The 25,257-nt window shown below is 51.4% G+C and overlaps 1 protein-coding gene across 2 annotated transcripts in view; it reads right to left on the reverse strand.

Moving 5' to 3' along the window:
• The window catches only part of ZC3H18 (zinc finger CCCH-type containing 18), a 51,212-nt gene extending 31,126 nt beyond the window's left edge, over nucleotides 1–20,086 (reverse strand). Inside the window, exons 1-4 of one of the 2 annotated variants that reach the window (XM_012536856.3) lie at nucleotides 19,903–20,086; nucleotides 13,142–13,731; nucleotides 5,427–5,511; nucleotides 4,637–4,708 (exon numbers count right to left, since the gene is read on the reverse strand). In XM_012536856.3, coding sequence (XP_012392310.1) covers nucleotides 4,637–4,708; nucleotides 5,427–5,511; nucleotides 13,142–13,717 — 733 coding nt within the window. In that variant the 5' untranslated portion in view covers nucleotides 13,718–13,731; nucleotides 19,903–20,086. The remainder of the gene's footprint in view (nucleotides 1–4,636; nucleotides 4,709–5,426; nucleotides 5,512–13,141; nucleotides 13,732–19,902) is intronic. The other variant, XM_004280067.4, reaches the window with a different exon arrangement.
• Between the last annotated feature and the right edge of the window lie 5,171 nt (nucleotides 20,087–25,257).

Consider the following 25,257-nt stretch of genomic DNA (forward strand, 5'->3'; position numbering starts at 1 on the left):
GCTGGGTGGCTTCAGAGAAGGAGGTGCAGCCGGCCCGGGGACACCCATGACAACCTCTCCAGACACTGTGTGTCCTCTGAGGCTCTGTTACAGCGAGCTGCAGTCCTATCACTGAACTTCTCCGACTCCTGGGCGGAGGTCCACCAGTCCACCTTGAACTGTGAATGGCTTTCTACCCAGGTATGCTTTTGTGACATCACATGACGGTCACCTGGAAAAGTCAGCAAACCCTGCGAAGCCGTCAAGTTCTCCAAAATTCTGATTTTCACTTGAGAGCCTGAACCTTACCATTAGCACAGTCACTGTCCTGGTCTCTTGGGTGTCCTGGAGGAGACTTGGCCGTCTGGGCTCACAGCCACACCTGGCACACCCTCCCTGGAGGCGCCCCTCATGCCTCAGTGTCAGCAGAGGAGCTCCGTGAGCACTTGTAGTTTCGAAAAGACACACACTGAGGGGCCGTGGTGGGGTGATGGAAATATTCTACATCTGGACTGTGGTGCTGGGTGCACAACTTGGTAAATTAATAAAAATCACTGGACATTTAAAACAGGCAAATTTTATGGCATTTAAATTATACTTCGATAAAGTTATTAAAAAAAAAAAGGGGGCGGCTTCCCTGGTGGCGCAGTGGTTGAGAATCCGCCTGCCAGTGCAGGGGACATGGGTCCGATCCCTGGTCCGGGAAGATCCTACATGCTGCAGAGCAACTAAGCCCCGTGTGCCACAACTACTGAGCCTGCGCTCTAGAGCCCGCAAGCCACAACTACTGAGCCTGTGTGCTACAACTACTGAAGCCTGCGTGCCTAGAGCCGGTGCTCTGCAACAAGAGAAGCCACCGCAGTAAGAAGCCAGTGCACCTCAACGAAGAGTAGTCCCGCTCGCCGCAACTAGACAAACCCTGTGCGCAGCAATAAAGACCCAACACAGCCAAAAATAAATAAATAAAATAAATAAATATATTTAAAAAAAGACCTAGACCCAAAAATAAAGTTTAACTATGAATCTTCCTGCTCTACCCCGGATGTCATTTCTCGGTGCACATACAGTGGGCGACACCTGCCGACTGGCGCAGTGTCACTGTCATTAGAGCACTGACCTCAGGGCGGCCCTGGGTCTCAAGAACACACCTTGAGACCTGCTGCTTTAAACACAAGAGGATGCAGGGATTAAAAAATGGGCAGTAGGGACTTCCCTGGTGCTGCAGTGGTTAAGAATCCACCTGTCAATGCAGGGGACACGGGTTCGAGCCCTGGTCTGGGAAGATTCCACATCCCGCGGGGCAACTAAGCCCGTGCACTACAACTACTGAGTCTGCGCTCTGGAGCCCGCGAGCCACAACTACTGAGCCCGCGAGCCACAACTATTGAAGCCCGTGCGCCTAGAGCCCGTGCCCCGCAACAAGAGAAGCCACCGCAATGAGAAGGCTGCGCACTGCAACGAAGAGTAGCCCCCACTCGCCGCAACTAGAGAAAGCCAGTGCGCAGCAACGAAGACCCAACGCAGCCCAAAATAAATTAACAACAAAAAAAGGGCAGTAAACATTTCTCAAAAGAAGATACACAAATGACCAAAAAGCACATGAAAACATGCTCCACATCACTAATCATGGTGAAACGTAAATCAGAACCCCACCTCACACCCACGATGATACTATCACAAAATCGGAAAACAAGCGTTGACGAGAAGAACCAGAACCCTGTGCTCAGTGGTGGGATGCAAAGCGATGCAGCCAATGTGGACAACAGCAGAGTGGTTCTTCAAAATGTTAAAAACACAACTACCACCTGACCAGCCATCCCACTTCCAAGTATATACTGAAAAGATGTGAAAGCAGGGTGTCAAAGAGATGTTTGCACACCCACGTTCACAGCAGCATCATTCATAATGGCTAAGAAATGGAAGCAACCCAAATGTCCACTGATGGATGCTGGGTAAGCACACTGTGGTTCATCCACACAGCAGAATGTTATTCACTCTTGAAAAGGAAGGAAATCCTGACACCTGCTACAGCCTGGATTACCCTCGAGGACGCTGTGCTGAGTGAAATACGCCGGGCACAAATGGACAGATCCTGTGAGACTGTACTTCCATTAGGCACACGGCGCAGTCAAATTCACAGAGACAGAAGGGAGAAGGCAGAGGCCAAGGGCTGGCGAGCTAGTGTTTAATGGAGACAGTTTCAGTTTTACATGATGAAAGGAGTTCTGAAGATGGATGGTGGTGATGGCCACAACGTGAATGTACTGAATGCCAATGAAATGTACACTTAAAAACGGCTAAGATGGTACATTTTATATTGTGTATTTTACCACAATTTAAAAAAGGGAAAGAAAGAGGGAGGGAGAGGAAAAGAGAGCAGGAAGGAGAGGATACAGGAGGCCTGGCCCACAGAACGGGCTGGGTGCTACTGACGGCTAGGTAATCAGAGACCCAAAGCAGAAGACTGTTTAAAGAAAATGCTATTTATGCCTTTGTGGATAGAACTTCATGTCCTGATGACTCAACCTAAATATAAGACAGGTAAAAATACACCATAAACAAAGTATTGGTGTTTTAAAACGTTTCAGTTTGTATTCCTAAGTACATTTTGTTGTCAATGGTCACAAATATCAACGTGTCCATCTGGGCAATTTAACAATAAACCTGCAGATCACAATAACAACAGAAATATAGCTGACAAACATTTTTTAAAAAGCATTTTCAAAGATATAATTTACATATCATAAAATACCCCCATTTAAACTGCACAATTCAGTGGGTTTTAGTACATTCACAAAGTTGTGCAACCATTGCCACTACCTAATTCTAGAACATTCCATCCCCCAAAAGGAAACCCTGTACTCAAGGGCTACCCATCCCTCTCTGGCCTAGACAATAACTAACCTACTTTCAGTCTCTATGGCTCTGCCCACTCTGGACAGTTCCTGTAAGTGGAACTGTACAATATGGGGCCTTTCGTGACCGACTTCTTTTACTTGGCAGTGGCCTCAAGGTTCAACCGCGTTGTAGTATCAGGATGGACCACATTTTGTTTATCCGTTCACGAGCTGATGGACACTGGGGTTGTTTCCACATAGTCACGTAGCTGTTTTGTCTATGCTGCTAGTACGAGTCTTTGCGTGGCTTACGCCTTCATTTCTCCTGGATAGACACCAGGAGGGCAGTGGCCGGCTCAGAGAGCAGCTCCGCCCATCACACTGAGCAGGCTGTGCCCAGGGCAGCCACACCGGTTCACGTTCCCACCAGCTGGATATGAGGTTCCATTTCCCCACATCCTCCCCAAACACGAAAAACTTCATTTTATTTTTAAAGTGACTCTCTTGCTACTGGAGAGAACTGAAACACGTTCATCTCAATTCAACACCAATCTTACAAACTGCAGGTAAGCAAAAACATTTACATCCAAAACCTTCTCATAACTAAGAAAAAGCAGGATATATTCCAGAACACCCTCCTTCTGTACTCTATCGCATTATTCTGTAGAATAAACAAACAGTATGGGGAAAGGTGACTAAATATTACAAAAATACATTCCTGAAACAAGCTACGGAACAGGCCCAATTAAACTGCCAAAAAGGCCACTTACCACTAGCTTCAGATTTTCCCACTGCAAAATGCCTGACCCACTGGTCTCACTCCCCGAAACCCCAACTGGGCGCTCGGTGTGACCTGGAGGCACCTCCCCTCCTACTGTGACCTGACCCCCCCGACGTCCCGGGAGAGGGCACCCTGTCCTCGCCTGTCCAGGCACCTCCCGGTGATGCTGACCTGCAGTACCACCACCAACTTCGCTTCATGGTGGGTGCGCTTCTGGGGCTAAATTCTGGGAAGTACTTCAGCAGTGGGACCCCAAGCACCTGGACCAGAGCCTCTGTGGCCTCAACAGTGGATGCTGCTGCCTCCTGCCCTTGCTGCCATGGGGGCCTCCGGCTGGTCTTGACCGATGGCCAGATTTCTGAACCACACGGTTTGTGGACAGTGCTAACTGGAAATGACTGCAGTACATATATGTGTATGCATGCGTGTTTGTCTCCATCATTTTACTCCAGAAATTCCAGAGATGGGCTGACGTCATTATGAAAAAGAAGTCTTCGTCTTAAGTTTAAATTTTCTGAAATAATGACACTTAAAATACCAAAGTCTTTGAAGACCTGTAACAATTTACTCTCTACAAGGTACTGCACACGTATCTGCATCCCGAGGGCGGCCACGCTCCCGTGCCACGGGCACAGTGCACACGGAGCCATCGCGTGGCCGTCTAACTCAGACGAGCCGGACTCCCCCACTCGGCAGAAACCAGCAGCACAGAACTGGCACGGCCAAGAGGACACGGCCCCAGCACGCGCTGGCCGGGGTCCCGACTGTTCCTGTGCACCCGCATCCTTGGTCACCTCGGGACAAGGGACAGGATTGTTCGAGGCCACTCGTAGGACGGGGCTCCACCGCCCCCATGCCCCCACCCCCCGTGCAGGCAGCACGCAGCTCCCGTGGGCCTTGTCATGGCCGCGCTCTGCCCTCAGCGTCTCCCCCTTCCCCTGGCTTCACAGCAGTATTCTGGATCCAGGAGCAAGGAGTCTGGCCTCCGGGGCAGGGGGACTGTGAGGTACTGAAGAGATGAATATGGTATATTTTGTACCTTTAACCTGGCCTCTGAATGGTATGGAATTTGATATTGGTGAAGGAGGAGTGGACAATGGTGTCACAACATCTGGAAAAGAAGTACAGGAAGCTCTTGTGAACGTTAGGCTGCATGGGTGGGCTGGGTCACTGTGCGAGGCATCTAGGGTCAGCACAAAACCCAGGGCAGGAGAAGAACACCTTCCTGCCATGCGAGGGAAACGTGCGATCACAGAGGCACAGCAGACGGTGCCGTGACACATGTCTTCCCGGGCTTGAGGGCCCACTGCTCACCAGCCTTGTCACACTGCCACTGTCACAGCTACTGGACTCACTCCGTCCACTTTTCAGGAGGGAGGGGCCTTGCTGCCTTCAGAGGCCGACCCTCTCTATTTAGAAGTCCATTCCAAATGAAAGGTATGCCTCTGAGACACCTTGCAGAAAGTGGCAACTCCCCTTACAGAGGTGGGAAAATGTCACAAATGGTGGCTGGGGCATTTGGCCTTATAAGAAGGACCACTTAGAAAGAGTTAATATTGTCTACAGTGAAGATACAGGTCTGTGCTAGGCAGGTGGGCCTGGCATTCCAGGGTGAAACGAGCAGGCTGGCTCCCCTCCGAGAGAGGCATTAGAGTGACCAGGAAAGGCCCACAGCTGACATCGATGCACTGCCACTGCCGCCACAGACCGTCACTGCCAGCCCTGAGAACTGCCCTGCACAGGCCCAGGGCTGAACCACCACCGCAGTCCCAGGAAAAGCCGAGGCCACACAAGCGGGCCGCGCAAAGGCCCCTCACTCAGACAGTTACCTTTCATGAAGAATCGGCAGGTGGGACGAGGCCTCACCTTCCTGTCACTGGGGTCCTTCACTTCACCCTCCTCCAGGTCATCATCCTGAAACAGAGGACAACGTGACTTGAAGAGAGACTTGTCTTCATGAGGGGAAGAGGCAGGAGGGCCATCTACCACCACGCATGGCCTTCACTAAACCAGAAAAGGTACTGTCACAAGACTCAGGTCCTGGCCCCTCATGTGGCCAAGTTCACGTACATTTTCCAAACCTTAGGCTGCTCATCCACACAATGGGGGTCTCTCAAAGCTTCACCCACAAAAGTGCAGCATCACACAAGACAAAGAACATTCTGTGAAGCACGTGATGCACGATGAAAAGCAGGGCGTCATCATGTTTCTCTTAATTAGCAATTCTGGGCAGGAAATGGCTACACTTCAGGTTTTTAAGATTTTTTACATTTAAACAAAATTTATGCCCTTTAAATGAGACACTTTCTCTAATTTAAAAGTCTGGGGACAAGGAGGAGGGAATTTAGGCGACTCAGGCCAGCGAGCGTATCCACCTTTAGCTTAGACCTGGGCCCTTCTCTTCTGGTTCTTGGTCCAGAGATCCTAACCTTGGCTTTAGAATAATGCAGGAGGGTTTAAAGACCACAGCCCGGGTGGGTCTCTCCCCCAGGGATTCCAAAGAGCAGCCTCGACTTGGACCACTGCTCTGCACCCTCCTCAGTCCCCACCTGTGCCCCTGAGACCCCACTCCGGAATCGCCTCCAGCTTGGGCGGGTATCCAGCGCCCTGCTAACATAGTTAAGTAGGTAAGTCCAAGATGGAGCTCCTCACTGCCCCCCACCCCGCCCCTCGGGTCCCAGCCCATTCCAGAGCGCCCTCATGTGGTCAAAGCAAGGGATCACAAGCAGGGCAGAGGTCTGGGAGTCACCTGGACCTTTCTCTCCCCACCTCCTGCAGCGCCACTCTCGTCCAAACTACTGCCCAGTCCCACCTGGCCTGGGGACTGCTTCCTGATGGGTGTCCACACTCCTGAACCCTTCCACATGCTCCCCACAGTGCCGTGACCTTTGCAAGTCTGGCCTGACCATACTCTTGCCTCTCTTCCCCGGCATGTAACTCATCTCATGTCCAGATCGCAGCTTGAGTCCCCTTCCTCGGGGCCCCCCATCTCCCTTCACAACCGGTTCCACAGCCCCCTGCCCCTGGAGCACGGGTCCCAGCCGTCGTGGCTGCCCAACCGGACCCTGCTTTCTGTTCACCACGGGTCACTGCTCCAAGCACAGCGTCAGGCTCAGAGTAAACAGCAAGTATTGATATTTACCGAATGAAGAAATACTGAAGGCAAACCCTAGATTTATGATGACTTATTTTAAAGCTTAAATATTTGTAAAATTTTTGCCTTAAAAATACCAAGTTATTAAAAGGCATTTTATAACAAAAAAGAACAGATGCCTCAGAGTTATATCCCTTAAAAGAGAGAGTCAACAGAATCTCTTTTAGAGAGAAAAATTAAATAAGTTATTCCAGGATTTTTTTTTAAAGGTCCCGAGAATTTATTCATCTTATAACTGAAAACCTGTACCCTGTGAACAACACCTCCTCATTTTCCCGACCCCGAAAATGATTTCAGCTTGAGGAAAATATGCTGATTTTATGCCATCTGGCAGAAGCCCCCGCCCTTCTGGTCTCCCAGCCGTGCTGTCCTCTCACTACTTCCCTCCCGGCATAAGCGCAGTGTGCTATTACCTATTACACAGGAGCTCACATCTAAGGTGAGGCAGGTTCTGTTTGTTCTCATTAGAAAAACAAAACTCTCTTGAGAGGTCAGAACTCATTCAAATCTTCTGCTTCGTTTGGAAATCAATGCACAGGAGTTGAAATGATGAGTACAGAGTGACTGCTTTTCAGAAATGAAGATTCAGTCAGTGCACTAGATCGGGTTAAAGAGGTGTCTGCAAAGATGTCACTCTCAACATGCACAAGAGCAAGGAGGAGCCAGCTCCCTCGCTCAGACGGGGAGCGCTCACCTGAACCACGAGCCACGAGGGAGCCCTCTGCGGCTTCTCAGACGCCAAGCAGACGAAAACATCCACAAATCGCTCAGCAATCGAACACCCGCAAATGCCAACTAACCACTCACTTAGTACAATGGCCTTTCAAGTGCTGGACAAACAAAAGGAGTTCTTAAATCTTATGAAGAGTTCCCCGCAATTATGGCTCAAGAAGGAGGTCTCTGAAGCCAGACTCCCAGCGCTCAGCGGCTGGACAGCCGTCCTGTCAGGTCGTGGCTGTACCTGTCAGGTGGGAATTGTGACGGGCAGCCCCTGATCCCGGAGCCAGCAGAGAGCAGAGGTCCAGCAAGAAGCAAACTGGCGCGTATAAACAGCTAAAACGGCACCAACAACTCACTCAGGGGGTGAGTACCAGGCCCTCCACAGTTTACAAATCTAGGAGAACCACGGCAGCGTGTCCTTGGGGTGAGTGTGCACAGGGCATGGGGCACAGGGCAGCGTGGATCACACCTGCCGCCATGACCGTGGACACGGCCCTCCGCCCCAGCCGTGCTCTCCCCCACTGACCTTCCGAGCACCCAGAGCTCCCACCCGGGGCGTGAGTATCATCGTGATAGAAAAATCCCTCAGAGGCGACACGTCAAAACGTTGAGTGAGGGGAGCATGGGTGACTTTCACTTTCTCCTTTGTGCAGGTTTTTATTTTCCTTAAAATGAAAACAAAACCACAAAGCCTATATATGACCTAAATAACAAAAAGAAGTCATTTCCCACCCATCAGCTCCGCAGTCTCGGCAGGTAAGGAAGCAAGATGCGGCACGTGCCCTGGAGCAGAGGCCCAGGCACCCTCCGGGCCAACCAGGGGCTCCCCGAACCCTCAATTCTGTACCTGTGAAGTGGGCTAGCAATTCGGGTCTATAATCCCGCATTCACACCCTTTGGGGCCAGAGGTCATGTTCTGGCCTCAGAAAGGCGATCGGGTGGGTGGAGCGGCGCCTGGGACGGACAGTCTTCCTCCTGTGAGGGGACCAGCTCACAGCGGGTAAATACAAAACCACAAACGGCCTCCACGGGCTCTGGCCAGGTGAGCTAGCAGAAGGAGAGCTCTCCCACCCCAGAGCTCTGGGCTGCTCTGCTGAGCAGGGACGGTGGCCCGGGCCCCTCAACCGCCCCGAGGGAGGCGGCAGGCCTTACTTAGTCCCTTGCGGCCAGGCCGCCATGGCTGCTTCCCTGGCTCCCACCAGGGGACAGCGCTGTGGACGTCCCAGATCCCTAAGCCCGAGGGCTCACCTGCCTGGAAGCCCTTTGGCAGAAGATACTGTGTGTCCAGACGCGAAAGGAGCAGGCAGATGTGAACAGGAGAAAAGACAAAAGACCGCCTGCAAAGAAAATGCCTCCAAGTATATCTGTCTGTGGCTGGGCCCAAGGAGTCATGTGGCCCGTCCACTCGGGGCGCGCCCACCCCGCCCCATCTCTGAGCGCGCACCCTATCAGTGTGACAGTCACTGACGAAAGGAGGAAGGCAACAAACTACGCCACGCTTTCCCAAGGGGATGGCACACTCCAGGCGGCTGAAGTTCTGTCAACCAGATGACAAGAGAGATATAAAAGAGAACCAAGTCCATAAGCGGAGGAGGCAAAGGATGGACCAAAGATGGAAGGCCCTGAGTCTGTCAAGGTGAATCACAGAGCCACGAAGGAAGGGGTCTGTGTGCAGAACTCAGCAGGGCTGCGGGAGTGAGCCAGGCAGGACTCACACGGCCGCGTGCTCTGTCTGCCTGTCCTAAGCGTGGCTTCCTGCACAGGTGAGACCGCTGACGAAGTCGAACTCACCCGCACTTCAGCTGTCGGTTGTCGGGGACCCTCGGCCCCCCTCCACAAATAAACCGGGTGCTGTAAATAGTGGGCCCACGATCCTGTTTGCAAAATCGCATCCCCACTGCAGCAGGGCGTGGCACTTCCAGAAAGGCCTTTGTATCTGAAGGCAGCACACCAAGACATATAAAAGTAATTCAAGGCCTGAGTTATAAACTACGTGCTTCAGACAAAAGAATGTCAAAGGTTTATTGTACAAACTGATGTCACTATCAAGGAAACCACTAACAGAGCAGGAAAGCTGGGGAGGGTGGGGGTGACTCCCCCCAAATCAATTCACCTGTCCCAGTGACCCAAAATCTACAAGGGAAAAAAGAGGGACAGTGTACCCCAACAGGAGAGAAGAGTGCTTCTCAGTTAAAAGGAGGATAAATCACAGGGCCTTTGAGACGCTTCCACTCAGCTGGCCGTTCCCAGCAATTCAGGCCTGGAGGCTGAGGGGAGACGGGCAGCGAAGTGCAGGAGGGGCCCTGGAAACGGTGAGCCTCTTCAAAGAGTCAGCGGGGCTGCGAGACCCCTGCCAGACGTGGAAAAGCTCAGGGGCCTCAGTGAACGCACTTTTGAGGTGTGAGCCAAACTGCCCTTTTCTTCTGCATAATAACATCCAGGTAGCTCACTTCTGATACCAAAAATGTGCTTGAAAGCAATGGGGAAAAGGCCCCCCGGGATGGATACTTTCCACTTGGACCAGAGGCTACTTGGCACGGATTTAAACTGAAGGGGACCAGGCCAAAGTCCTGTCAGAAGCAGGCTGCTCATGGACCCAAGTGCACACCTCTGGCTCCCTGTCCATCTCGGGAGAGAAAGATACAGGAGTGTGTGCTTGCGGGAACGTGGGGCGAACTCTCTAGCCGAGATTCTGACGACGAAGGACGGACGGGAACTGGGATGGAGAGAGCAGAAGCGAAGCAGCAGTAGTTTTTCAATACGAGCTAATGTGTGTCTACACTGGGTTCTTCCAACAGCGGCTAGTGCAGATGCTGGTCACCCACACGCAGTGCCTGAACTGCCTCTTTATGCGAATGGCTCTCCGGTGTAGACCTTCCACCCACTGCCACCCCCATCTCAACGGCACTCGACTTCAACGTGCCCCAAAGCAGCTGGAGTTCGCCCGTCTGCTGAGAGGGCAGTTACTGGCTGCCTCCAAAGTGCCAGGTCCTGGGAACAGAGGGGCAAAGCCACGCAGGTCCCAGACTTAGGGAACTTGTGTCCTTGGAGGTGTGGGCACGGAAGAGCAAGAGAAACAAACACACTAAGGACCCAGTCAATTCAGACTGTGGAGGCCCAGCAGAGGCAACCGAGCCAGGTGTAACAGAGTCGGGGGCAGGAGGCAGGGCCTGCAGAAGGGAGCAGACATTGAAGGAAGCCAATGGTTAAAGGATGGGGAGGAGCCTGGAACGCAGGTGCGCTCCCATGAGGGCCCAAGTCTCCATTCATAGTGCCCACTCCCGTCTAGGCCTGCCTATCCCTGGGGGGTGATGGGCTCTGCCCTTCCCAGTTACACCCCCAGCGTGTTACAATGAGCCTGACACACTGCAGGGTCTGTGGGGCTGTGTGTGGGAAGGGCAGTGCCACCCCGTGGCTGAACGAAGCTGTGCTCTGGTCCCAGCAGCCTGCGGGTCCAGTAGGGCTGTGAGGCCCTTGCGAGAGGTGCCAGGCAGGCACAAGGCAAACCAAGCAGCCATCTAGGATCAAGTGGGCAAGAAAGTCAAACTGGATCTCTAGTTCACCTGCTGTTTCTGGGGGAAACCGGCAAACCTCCAGACGATGGGTGCTTTCCCGGGCCAGCTCAGTCAACCCAATGTCCCACGCCGCCACATCTAAGTGCGGCAGGAAAGCCCGGGGGTGCGATGACGGCAAGGCCCCCCGGGACCTGCAGGGAGACACCTACCTGTCCACATATGACCATGGAAAGGCAGGAAGGTAGATGAATTTTCCCGTACAGCTTATTCAACAGTTGAAGCAAGAAGAGCTTGCAACTGGTCCTTTCTTAATGGGAAACAGACTGCCCAGAACGCCGGCCACAGCACCCCAGTCATCAGGAGCCCCTCAATCCTTGGTGGCAGGATGCAGACGTGGCTTTTCTCTTTGTAAACTGAAAAACCAAACTCACGGGCAACCTCAACCAATGATTTCATCTTCTGCCCAAAATGTCGTCCAAACTGATTAACTGGAGTCTCATGGCATCTCCTTCTCCTCTGGTAACCCTGTGGTCAAGGTGAACTTTCCAGATGGGAAGGGAAGCATAGCTGGCGAAACCTAAGAGCGTTCATAGATAATGTCCCGACACTACCCTTTTAAATGAGTACAGTATTAATAAGTAACGGCTGCTAATTTAGGAGACCATCTCCTACACTTAGTTGTGAGAAGATAAAAGATCTAAAATTCTAAGCTTGTAACTACATACACGATCTCGGAACGCCCCACAAAGTTCTGCTCTCGTGAACCAGAGTTTGAGAAGCACGGTCTTTGCGACGCAGCGTCCATACCAGCTGTCGCAGGAGCCTGGCACTTCGGGCGAGCCGGGGTTATGCACTTGACCAGCCCCTCCTCTCTCGGCAACCCAGAGCGGTTCCGAGGCACTCCTCACACCTCTCGCCACAGCGACTCTCCAGTGAGCAGAATCTCCTTTGCGGGATATTAGAAGCCCCAGATCTCGTCAGTCTGCTCCGTCCCCCTCTCAACCCCTTTTAGTAAAAGCATTTCTCAGCAGGACTTCGGGCTCTTCCCCCCACACACTCAACTTCTTAAAAGATCGTGACAGAAATTCTTTCAACAGAATCATCTGTCATAAAAACCCAACCTGCGCACAACTAAGATGATTATTACTGGGTACCTTGTCCTTAATCTGAAGGCCAGATTAATTTAAATAAGTTATAACAATGTGATGGCTTGGTCAAAAGCCAAAGCGTTCTGACACACAACCCCATTTTATCCAGTCCTGAGGGTCTTTTTAGGGACACTCCCAAAGAAGCCTGGCCTAGATGTGACCCTCAGCAGAGAAGAAGGGCAAAGATAAAAATGCCTAAAGTAATAGAGGAAGCTGGAAGGAAGTTTTTTCAGGCTCAAGAACCTAACAGGGGACCTCCCTGGTGGCGCAGTGGTTAAGAATCCATCTGCCAATGCAGGGGACACGGGTTCGATCCCTGGTCTGGGAAGATCCCACATGTCGCGGAGCAACTAAGCCCACGCACCACAACTACTGAGCCTGCGCTCTGGAGCCCGTGAGCCACAACTACTGAGCCCACGTGCCACAACTACTGAAGCCCACAGGCCTAGAGCCCGTGCTCCACAGCAAGAGAAGCCACCACAATAAGAAGCCCATGCACGGCCACTTGCCGCAACTACTGAGCCCGCACACCTAGAGCCCATGCTCCGCAACAAGAGAGCCAGGGAATGAGAAGCCCGTGCACTGCAACAAGAATAGTCCCCGCTCGCCGCAACCAGAGAAAGCCCACGTGCAGCAACTAAGACCCAGTACAGCCAAAATAAATAAATTTATACATATAAATAAAAGAACCTAACAGGAACTGAAATCCACAATGGTTCTAGTTGAATACTAACTCAAATGTTACTTACAGACAGCAAAGAAAAAGGCAGAAAATTACTGCTTGTTTAAAAAAAAAAAATCTAGAACTTTAACGCAATCCAACCAACAGCACCAGATGAGTGAGGGTCCACAGGACTTCTGCCAGCTACCGAATGGAAGACAGTTTTCTGACTGTAGCCCACATCCCCTGATTTCGGCGCTCCCTCATCACCACGGCGATGGCTCCCAGCACACGCCTCCTGTCCCCCTCCTCCGGGGTCGCTGCCGGCTCCGCTGGGCATACTCACGTCGATCTCTCCGTCGTCGATCTCTCCGTCGTCATCCTCTTTTCTTTTCTCCTTGGCGGCCTCCATGGGCTCCCTGTCCTCCACGCCGTGGACGCCCGCCTTCCCGTCCTCCCCGGGAGCCCCTTCTCCCCTCTCCTCGTCATCCTCAGGCCCGGCCTTCTCGGTGTCGTCCTCGTGCGTGGCGGGGGCAGGCTCCTCGGGGACCTCCTCATCGTAGTCTAACTCGTGCTCGTCCAGGTCCCTGGTGACCGACGAGGCCTCGTCCCTCAGGTCGCTGGTGCGGTCTTCCTCCCCCCGGTCCCCCTCGGCCCGCGGGGGGCTGGCCGGGCCCCCGCTCAGCTCCGGAGCCTCAGAGTCCCGGTCCTCCTCGTCGGAGCGGCTCTCCTCTTCCTCCTGGCTCAGTCCCGGGGCGACGTTCTCCTCGTCCTCCGCGTCGGAAGCCCTCCCCCCAGCTCCATCCAGATCCTGCTCAGACCCACTTTCCCTCAGGATGTCATCGTCCGAGAGCCCCTGCTGCTCCTCTTCTTCGTCCTCTGGAGAGCGAGGGTCCCGGTCAGGGCTCTCGGCCACATCCATCGGTACCCACGGTTCTGCAAAACAAAGAGAACACACACTCACAGCATCCAGAAAGGGGCCAGTCAATCTCGCGCCGGTCTGCTGGGCCCCATGCTTGCCTCCGGCCTGCAGGAGGGCTCGGCCCCGCCCGGCTCCTCCACACCCCAGATCCCAGGCCGCAGACCACCGGCACCGCACCCGAGGCCCCCGCGGAGCCGGGCCGAGCGCGCGGAGCTGTGTGCCGGGAGCCTCACGTCTGGAGCCACCGGGTAGCGAGAGAGCTGGCGTGCCCACCTCCATACGGGGCACCCCGACTGGTTATCAGACAGTGGGCAAGAAGACGGGCATTGCAAGCGACAGCTTTTTGGGTTCGTAAAGTAATTACTTGTGAAATTCAGGAAAACGTGCATTCGGAAGGAGGTGGCAACAGTGAAGGCAGCGCCTGGCCTCTTCCGGAGTCACCCGCAGGGTCTGGAACAGAAACCCGGCCTGCCTTTGAGAGCCCCCAGGACATGGGCCATCTCCCGTTCCTGCACGTCTCTCCAGGTCAGGCCGTGAAGGCCGCCCAGAAGGCCTTCGTGCACTGTGATTCTCGAGAACCACTGTTCCAGGACAGGCAGGTCGTGGGAAAGAACTCTGGCAGAAAATCTTACATATTTAAGGAGTTTCTTATATAAAAAGACCAACAGTATCATTTTAGAAGATTTCATTTCTATTTTTACTCACTAGATTTAATTACAAAGTGACTATTTTCTGGTTTTCCCACCCCAACGTGCAAAGGTAGGACATTGTTCCATTGGTTCTAAACGCAGGCTGCAGAAGGTGGGTTGAGACGGTGTGTGCATGAAGTCGACACCAAACAGCCTACAAGCAAGCATTTACCGTCCGCCACGCCACGGGTAGCGAGTGACCACTAAGCTGGTGTGAGACAGCAGGGGCAGTGAAGGGTTTCATGTTCACTTGATTCTTTAAATTTTTTATTTAAAATAATGTGCGCCCCAGTCATGCTACTTGGTACCTCAGTGAGATCTGGAAACGCACCGTGTATTTACATACTTTATATAAAATTACTTTATGCATTTACATAACTAAAAATTTAAAGTGTATCTTTTAAATTTATACCTTCAAAAGGAGAACCTATGTTTAAAGGTGCACATGCCAAGAGTTGGTATCTGAACCCACAGTTAAAAACAGTTTTGTTTTTTTGCTGTTAATGGAAATTGTTAAAATTCAGCAAACATGAGGACAAGTTACTTAAAATTCATCACTTTATAAATAAAAAAAATGGTTAGCAGTAAAAGAAATTTACAAACCAACCAATCCATTCAAAGTCACTTAAAAGTAGACAGCTTTGATAATGATTCACTTTTCAGTCTTCTAACTACGCTATCCAGAGGTAGGACTACTGGAAAGAATTATTAAAAAGTTAGCCCTAAAATGGTGCATTTTGCTGCCCCGTGGCTTCCTGGCTTCCCTGTGCAGGGCAGAGCCTGTCACCACACACATCACCCCTGCAGCCCAGGGCAACGCGCAAGGCAAGAAGGCGACCACGGACAGGGCCCGGCACCCGCACCTCTTCCAGACAGAGCGCGGGGGCCTTGGGGCAGCCAGTCAGGGGCCAGTGGCAAACCGGCAGCCTCCCCGCTCCTTGGCTAATGACATCAGTAAAAACTGGAGATTTTCCTTTGTGTATGACGTCCTATGCCTACCCTTGTACAGTTCTGATTACATTGTATATAACGAAACCTCTCCACAGAAGGGCAGGGACTTTCATTCCCCAGCTGCTCAGGCTGGCACCTGGGACCCTGTAGGCCGGCAGTCACGTGCAGCTGGTCGCTGAGCCTCAGACATATCCCTACTGGAAACCTGACAAATTCTGATTCTCACATCATACAGGCTAATGGCAACCTTGGGAACCAAGTCACCTCTGAAATCAATCAACTGGTAATCAAAATTAAGTGTCCCCTTACACTAGTTTAAAATCCACAAAACTGATACTCTAGCTTTGCAACATATTATCCTGTTCACGGCACAGAGGCTCCCTCACTAGTAACTTGATAGCAGCCCCTTCTTGGGGCCCAGGTGCCAAAAGGTTTCATTGTCATGATTAGGTCCAACCAAACTGCTCTTCTATTCTGGCAAACTTCGATTTAAATCCTAGGGGAAGAAATGGGAGAGAGAACGCCTAACTTCAACTATATGATCAAGCAAGTGGGCCATGTCTTTCTGGGACACATGGAACAGGGCACACAGCGTGGGCTTCTGAGTCAGAACCCGAATCCCGGCGCTGCTGCTCCCCAGCTTTAGGGTCTTGGGCAAATTATGTAAACTTGCCAGACCCCAGTTTCTTCATCTGAAATACGGGGAAACAGCACCCGCTGTAGAAGTCGTTGCGACACCTAAATGAGATCAGCCTGTTGGCTTCCAATACCCACACCCCTCTCCCCACCAGCCTGCGGTCAGCCTCCTGGGTGCTCAGGAAACAGCCATCCAGCACACGCCAGATAGTCACCTGTGCACGACCACGTGAGCGATAAGATCAAGTCCCCCACCTGCTGAGAGACCACTACTCCACCAGGCACTCGACCCAGCTCCTCGCATCAACCCTGCAAACAGGCGCTGCCCCGCTCACAGAGAAGGAAACCAAGGCACGTGGCCACGGGGCGCGATCGGGGCTTGCATCTCCGAGCGGCTGCCGGAGCAGGTGCCCAGTGCTGGCGCCGGCCCGATGCATGAAACCAGCTCCTGCTACCTGCCCAGGGACTAATCCCCACCTACCGCCCTTGTTTCGACAGGAAGATGGGACCCAAGCTCTAACTGACTTTACACGTTCTTTTTTGGAACAGAGCCCTCACATAAGTCGGGGACTTCTACTGAAGCAGTACCTTTTGCCTGTCGTTCTTTTCTCCCTTCTAAAGGTCTGTGCTGATCCGTCTAGGTTGCTATCTTAGCCCTTCTAGAACCAAAAAGACACATTTTCACGGAGATGGAAAAGTAACTATATGATCCATACAGACTATTAAAGAACAGTGATGACCATATGGGAATCAAACTTGTGACACCAGCCACTTTTATTTTAAATGCGTCTAAAGCTTGAACCTTAGGCACTTACACTAAAGGTGGATCTCATAAAGAAGCCCTCACAAAGGTGCACACTTCTACACCGACACCACGGGAAATGCTGCCTCCGATTCAAACCCTGAGGCTGCTGCACTGTGTGTAAAAAAGAAGTACTTGCAGAGCCTGCACGCCCCCCAAAGTTTGTACTATGGAATTCACTTCAGCCTTCCAAGCACAAAGCTAACTTCCCTCCTCTCACCGGCTGTTTTCAGTGCTGACCAGAAGGTGGTAGAGCGAAAGGCCCTGTGTGCACCTGTTCTTACCGGGGAGGACTAGCGCTGTCAGCCTTCTGGGCAGCACGGATTGCTCCGAGAATCTGAGGAAGGGGATGGCTCCTCTCCCTAGAAAAACCTGAACATACACAATTTATCCCCCACTTTCAGAGTTCAAAATCTCCTGAGGTCCACCCACTGAGCACTCCTGCCCTAAGTACGCTGTACATTATTCTTCTACATACCCGAACTCGCCACACTGTATACCCCAACTATCTGTTTGCAAAGTCTGTTGGGAGACCCCCCGCCCCCGGCCCCATGAAGGTCCTGAGTGGAAGGGCTCAGAATCACCTGGGTTCTCCGAGCTCAGCAAATGGCTGGCACTTGGTAGCAGAGCTCCCATATAACTTATTGTCTGAACTTGGGGGCGTGTTTGAGACTGAAAGGGGGCACTGTTAACCATTACAGCAGGCATGAGCCTGGCTGTCCTAGGCATACTGGGACACACAGTCACCCTTAGGAGGCTCTGACAATCTCCTGAGCAAAGGGGTCCCATCTCTTCTTTCCCTGTGGAACCTCCTGGGATTTTCCAATCTGAGGCTACACACAGGTGAACAGCTTGCAGAGGAAAACATGCCAAAGAATCTTCCTGCTTATCAGAAGCAACCTGAGTCACACCCCGCTGCACAGAAGGGGTGTGTCCCTGGGGGTCAGAAGACGGTGTGTGTTCCGGGCCCCGCTCTGGGCGAGTTAACTGGCTCTCTGGGCGTCGGTGTCCTGTTTTGAGATTAATTCAATTTGGCCAATATCTGAGTACGTGCTCTGTGTCAGGAGCCAAGAAAACCATGTGGTCTATTAAATGCACACAGTGCAATGGAGGGTCGTCTGCACGTCTTCACAACCCCCAGGCTCACTATTCTTACTCAGTCTTTTCTTCTCACACAATCAATCACCCGTCATCGAGCGTTCTTGGCAAAGTTTAGAACTCTTTAGTCCTTTGACCCACAAGACAGTGAACTTGCCTGGAGAACAGAATAACAGTGTCCATCACTGTGTCTCCACAGCGTACTACACTGGCAGACAGGGACTGAGAGACGCTGCTTGAATAAATCACAAAGTCTCATTACTTGATAAACTACCTGTTGCACGCCAGAAAGAAACTTGAAGTAACTGCCTACTTTTTAGAAGACTATTCTAGAACTGAGACAGAGTGGGTGCTGCCTCGTTTCCCAGCGGTCATTCTGGAAGGCTGCGCCCTGACTGCAAGGACACTGGTACAGTACACAACAGGTGGGAGCTTTTCCTTCTCAGCAACCTTTGGAACCTGCAGAACACTCCCCTGGCACTCTCAGTGGCAGCAAGTCTTCCCTCTCTCACGGTGGGTCACTTTGACAAACGGCAGGAAGCTGTTCAGAGCCTGGTCTGGTAAGTGAGGTGAGTTCCCAAGCCAGGTAAGATGGGTTTTGGTCAAACATGGGGTGTGAGTATTGAATGAGACTGACTTTTCTCCTATGGCTTGTATATTTACTACGGCTTGTATATTTACTACCAAAACAGCAGTTCCAAAGAGGTTTTGGCAAAGGAGCACCAATGAAATACAAGCCTAACCTTCCAGGATAATGATTTTTAACAGAGCAGTCCCTATCTGAATGCCCAAGTTCTGGTACATCTGGTTAAAATTCAGACTCATAATTTCATGGATTTACAACATCCAAAGGAAGGATGTCAAGGTTGGTGATAGACACCATCCCCAAACTGACTAAACTTGACATCAAACGACTCCTCAGGGAGGAAGCACTCACCTTGAGATGATCTGTGAAAAAGGAAAAAACCTCTTCAGTGTTTGATCGTTTCCCACCCAGAACCGGAGACAAGTTCCAGCCTCTGGGACACACCTGATTGGTTTCCAGAGCTGGCTGGGCTCCACACATGTGCTCAGATTGTAAAATCATCAGGCAAAGACTCCCCTGCCTGGGAAGCGGGAATCAGCCTGGGTCCAGGCTCACCCTGAGAATCCCAACCTCTGCTCTGGGACAGGACCACTCCACAGGCAACACGAAGGAGATGAGAATCAAAGGAGAAAAGATGACAGCACTGCTATGTCTCTAAATGCTCCCTTCGTCCATTCTCCCCAAATTGATCTGAAGAACTGACCTGCTCTCACAGATAGAGAGCTGAACAGCTCATTTAAGATGATCAACCACTCTAGCCGGCAAACTCAGCTGTCATGAAGTAGTCAGTAACACTGAAGTCTTAGCAGGAGTAAGGCTGAAAGTCTTTAAGTCTTAGGTTCTCCCAGCAATGAGCCGGCATCCTTTGGGCTCTTAACCAAAGGGGCACAAGGAATTTTATTCCAAAGAGTGGCTCGCGTCTTGGGACACAGCCAATAGGTCCTACCTGTGCCTCCGGGAAGCCGAGGGAGCAAGTTCCAGGAGGCTCCGGGGAGCTCAAAGCTCCGGAAGAGCCTATCCCCAATCCGGAGGGCGAACCCGTGTGCCTCCTTCCGCCCCCCACCCCATCCTTGTGGGCGGAAAGCAATGCCACGCGAATATCCCGGAAGAGAAATGACAGCTTCGGGAGATCAACCCCACTGCAGAGAGCGGAAGCAGCTGTCGGGCGCTCGACCTGAGGGGGTCCAGGACCCCCAGGCGGGCTCGCCCGGAAGGAACGTGGGATCGTGCCTAGCTCAGCTTCCCCTTCCCGGGGCCCGAGAGCCACGCTTCGGCTGGAGGCAGCCTGGAGCGCTCCCCGGAGGCGGAGGCGGAGGCGGCGGGGCTCCCGGGCCTCCGCTCCGCGCCGCCGCCACGCTCCCCGCCCGGCCGCCTCGGCCTCCTCCTCCCGCCGGCCCGGCCTCCCGCCATCGCCATCACTTACCTCAGCGCAAGGGCAGAGAGGGGGCCACGGCTTCGCAGGTGTCGGGGCGGCGCGGAGATGAGGTCCCTCAGCCCTTCCGCTCCTCACAGGCTCCGGCTTGAGGCGCGACGCGGGCGGAACAAACGGGCTCCACTACCCGCGGGGGCCGGCCATTGTGCGACGTCATCAGGCCGCGACGGTTGTCTGCGGCCCGGCGGGCTTCCCTCGCTTGCCACGCCCTCCGTCCGCTTCCTTCCGGCCTCCGCGCGGCCGCGCGCCCCGCGGCGCGCGCCCGCCCGAGATAGCACGGCGCAGGCGCGGCCGGGGCACCGCCCCTGGGGCGGATCTCCCAGCCGGCGCTCCGCCCGCCTAGGCGCAGGGAGGGCCTCGCGAGCCGAGCGGTCTCGTGACCCGCGAGCGCCGGTTCGCACCTGGCAGTGCGCTCTGCTGGCGGTAGCGGACCCGCGGAGGTGGGTCCTGCGACCTCGGGGCTCGGAACTTACCTGCTAAGTTCTGGCTGAAGAGGTCCCAGCCAAAGTTAATCCTTTCCGGGAAATGAGTTTAAATAGCAAACCTTAAACATATTAAACTTCTTCCCGGGGACTAAATAGCTCCCTCTCTGTTAAATATAATCAATGCAACGCAAAATTAATCATTTTCGAGAAACTGAGTTTAAATGTCAAAGACTAAACATTTTTTTTACAAAGAAACTATTTTTATTTGTATAACAAATATTCTAAGAAATGACGACATAATAAAATTAACAGAGTTGATGTGATGTCGAGACACAAATAAGTACGTAATGCTATTGATGATTAATCATTTTGTTTCATCCAACCTCCCACCGATTATTTTAGAGAGCATCTCTGGTGTATTTCTGACTGAATCTTAAGCATGATGTATCCAGGTGATTCAATTAGGAAATCTTTGAAAGAATGAAGCCTAAACATTTTTTAAAAACTATTTCTGTGCGACTAAATAGTTCCTGCTTTATCAAGTATAATCAGTCCAACACAAAATTTAATCATTTTTTTTTGAGATATTGAGTTTAAATGTCAAAGCTTAAACATTTAATTTTTATTATTTTTTTGTAGGCAATCCAGTGTTGAAAAGTTTGCTTCATCATTTTGTGGTGTTATCTTTGGGTTAAGAAACAGGATCAACTAAAAAGAAAATTTCATAGAGTCCTGCTGGATTTTACCACACTGTGGCTTGTAACCTATTTGCTGGAAGCACCATAAAGTTCTCAGTAGTAAAAATCAACCTTAATTAGCTTATAAATTGAAAAGCAAATTTTTTTTGTGTGCTGTCTTAGAATGAGAGTTCCAGGGTGGGATTTTCCCCATAGCAAATAATAAAAATAGGACTCCCGGCTGGCAAAAGGACATAGACCACTGAAAGCTTAAGCATTTAAAACTATTCCCAATGTTGTTAAAAAGTAGCAACAGGTCCAAAATGGAGTCACTTATGCTAAGCCTATCAAGACTTACTACCTAATTTAATTGAAGTTGTAGCCTCTCCCTAGAGTGGTAATTTAAACCCATCAGTCAGCACTAGGGAGGTGATCTGCCTAAGACCCCTGCATCCCTTAAGAGAAGGAAGGTGCCCTTGCTGGAAGTAACCCACCCTTTTAACTTCCTTGTCCCACCCTCCTGTGCCTATAACAACCTCCATTTTGTACAGCTTTTAGAAGCCTTTCTGCTTGCTAGATGGCATGCAGCCTGATTCATAAATTGTTGAATAAAGCTAATTAGATCTTCAAGTTTACTCAGTTGAATTTTTAACACTGATTTCTTAAAAATAATCAGCTCAAAAAACAGAAACAAAAACAAAATAATAATCAGCTCAACACAAAAGTTAATCATTTTTTAAAGATACTGCGTTTAGGGGCTTCCCTGGTGGCACAGTGGTTGGGAGTCCGCCTGCCGATGCAGGGGACACGGGTTCGTGCCCCGGTCTGGGAAGATCCCACATGCCGCGGAGCAGCTGGGCCCGTGAGCCATGGCCGCTGAGCCTGTGCATCCGGAGCCTGTGCTCCGCAACGGGAGAGGCCACAGCACTGAGGGGCCCGCATACTGCAACAACAACAACAACAAAAAAGATACTGCGTTTAAATATCAGAGCTTAAAATTTTACACTCTTTCCATGTGGATAAACAGCTCTGTAGCTTATTAAATGCAATCAGCTTAATGTCCTTGATCAGAAGGACATCATGTGGCATTGGGAGTATTTTTACAGCTTACCAACTGCCTTCACAACCATCAGGGTGGAGCCACACCGAGCCTACTGCAGAGCATGAAACTGTCCATGTTACAATAGGAACCTGCCCTTAGAAGGACCCTGGGCTTGGTCGAATGCTCTGCTGTCCTCGCCTTAAGACTCTTAATCATTTTTGAACAAGGGGCCCACGTTTTCACTTTGCAGTGGACCATGTGTGAATGCATGAGCGAGAGAAGAAATTGAGGGCATTGCCATGGAGCTACCATTTGACCCGGTGATGTCACTCCCAGAGAAATGAAATGTGTGCACAAAAACCTGTACACGAATGTTCCAGCAGTGTTATTCACAACAGCCCCAGAGTGGAAACAACCTAGGTGTCCATCAACTGATGATGGCTCAGTAAAATGTGGTCCAGGGAATTCCCTGGGGGTCTGGTGGTTAGGACTTGGCCCTTTCACTGACAAAGGCCCAGGTTCGATCCCTGGTCCAGAAACTAAGATCCTACAAGCCGCGTGGCACGGCCAAAAAAAAGATGTGGCCCATCCATACGGTAGAGTACTACTCAGCCATACAGAAGACTGAACTCTGTCTAAGAAGAGATGCCGTAGTCCAACCGTAAGAGGACACAAGAAGGTGGAAGGGGGCTCTCGCCAGAGCCCGGAGCCTGGACTTCCAGGTTCGAGAGAACTGTGAGAGATAAATGTCTGTAGTTGAAGCCCTCCAGTCTGCGGTATCTGTTATGGTCGTCTGAGCTGACTAATACGTTCTATTTACATGGAATATCAGAAGACGCAAATCCACAGAGTCAGAAAGTAGGTGAGAGGTTACCAGGGGCTGGGGGTGGTGGGATGGGGAATGACCACTTAATGGGGACAAAAGTTCTTTTAGGGGTGATGAAAATATTCCAGAGTCAGGCAGTTGTGCTGGTTGTACAACTTCGTGAATATACTAAAAACCTTGAATTGTGTACTTTAAAAGGGTAGATTTTGGGGGGTGGGAGGAATTGGGAGATTAGGTTTGACACATATACACTATTGACAGTAGGTATAAAATAGACGACTGTCGAGAACATACTGTAGAGCACAGGGAACTCTACTTAATGCTCTGTGGTGACCTAAATGGGAAGGAAGTCCAAAAAAGAGGGGATATATGTATATGTATAGCTGATTCATTTTGCTGTACAGTAGAAACTAACACAACATTGTAAAGCAACTATACTCCAATAAAAATTAATTTAAAAAAGGGTAGATTTTATGTCATATGAATTATACTTCAATAAAGCTATTCTTTTTTTAAGAATCTCTTTAAGAAATAAAGCTATTTAAGAAATAAATAAAGCTCTTTAAGAAATAAATAAATAAAGCTCTTTAAGAAATAAAGCTCTTTAAGAAATAAATCTCTTTAAGAATAAAGCTATTCTTTTTTTAAGAATCTCTTTAAGAAAAGAGCAACTAAGCCTGTGCACAACTACTGAGCTTGCGCTCTAGAGCCCGCGAGCCACAACTACCGAGCCCGCATACTACAACTACTGAAGCCTGCCCTCCTAGAGCCCGTGCTCCACAACTAGAGAAGCCACCGCAATGAGAAACCCGTGCACCGCAACGAAGAGTAGCGCCTGCTCACCGCAACTAGAGAAAGCCCGTGCGCGGCAACAAAGACCCAACGCAGCCAAAAATCAATCAATAAATAAATGAAAATTAAAAAACAAAAGGAAAGAAATGAAGGGAGATGGTAGAGGACAGGAGGTGGGTGGGAGCTGAGAGGCGGTGGGAGAGGCTTGGGGGAGGGGACTCCTCATAGGTGAATCTCTGAGTGTCCTCCCGTTTCTCCCTCCCCTCGCCTCTGGATCCAGCCACATTCACCACCTGCCAGGATTAAGACCACAGCTCCAGCTCCTCCCCCCGTTTCCCACTCTGACACTGCCCCAGCCCTACCCTCTCCTGGCACTCAGAGCCACGTGTCTAAATCTCGGATTGGTTCCAATCTCATCACTCCGGCCTGAGACCCCTCCAGCAGCTCCCTCTGCCCCCAGATAAAACCCAACCCTGAGTGCGCTGCCCCGGCTCTGTACCCCCGGGCCGCTGCCGGCCCCCCAACGTCCCCCCACCTGGGGTTACTAATCACAGTGTTTTCAACATCTGGAGTGTGTGTGTGTGTGTGTGTGTGTGTGTGTGTGTATGGGGGAGGGCGGGGAGGTGCATTTAGAAAGACAGAAAATGGCCAAGGTGGGATTAGAACCCAGGTCTCTCTGAATCTAAATCCTCGACTTTGAGCCACTGACTCCCCAAGTATAACGATGCAAGCAGTGCTCTCTAGGCCTCAGTGTTCCGGCTCTGCGAAGTGGGGCTATTCACCCCTGCTGCCTCCCTCTCAGGAAGAGAAGGAAGGAGGGAAGGAAGAGACAGGAGGTGACAGGCACAAACATCTGTCCTTATATGGACTCACAGCAGGTCTGGTGCCCAGCGATCTCGTGGAATCCTGGGAGGCAGCCCCACCATTCTCTCCGTTTTATAGTCAGGGAAATAGAAACTGTAACATCTAAGAGCTGGGATTCCACCCCAGGCAGTCGGACCACAAAACCCAAGTGACCTAGTGAATGAGGCTGTCTCCAGATTAAGGTACTCTGGCTGTGGCTGTTACAAAAGAGAAACGTAAACATCTGTTTCATCCAGCCCTGGTCATTTGGGGTCACTGTCACCGGCAGCCACTGTGATATTAACTGGCGCATCCCCCCACATTCTGTGGGACAATACGTGTGGTCCCATCAGGCAAGGGCCTTTGGGTCAGCTGAGCCAATGGGCCTACATTAACATTACTTATCGTATAAAATAGCTGTGGCCATGGGCTGTGACAGACATCTGCACGGCCATAATTGTGGAATGCTGGATGGGAACTTAAAGGTGTGGTAATCTGCATTGGGCCACGACCACCTTGGGAAACAGCCTGGCATTAGTGAGAGCAGTGCCCGGGATCAGCAGCTCCACCCTAGACAGCGGGGTCCCTGGATCGTCAACAGCAACAGCACCTGGGGATTTGTTAGAAATGCACATTCTCAGGCCCTGCCCCACTTCTGCTGCTTGAGAATCTCTGGCTGTGGGCCAGCGGCCTGCAGGTTAACAGGCCCCGGGAAAGAGTAAGAACCACTGGCCTGGGACT

This window comes from Orcinus orca, chromosome 20 (assembly GCF_937001465.1).
Source record: "Orcinus orca chromosome 20, mOrcOrc1.1, whole genome shotgun sequence".
Classification (NCBI taxonomy): Eukaryota; Metazoa; Chordata; class Mammalia; order Artiodactyla; family Delphinidae; genus Orcinus; species Orcinus orca.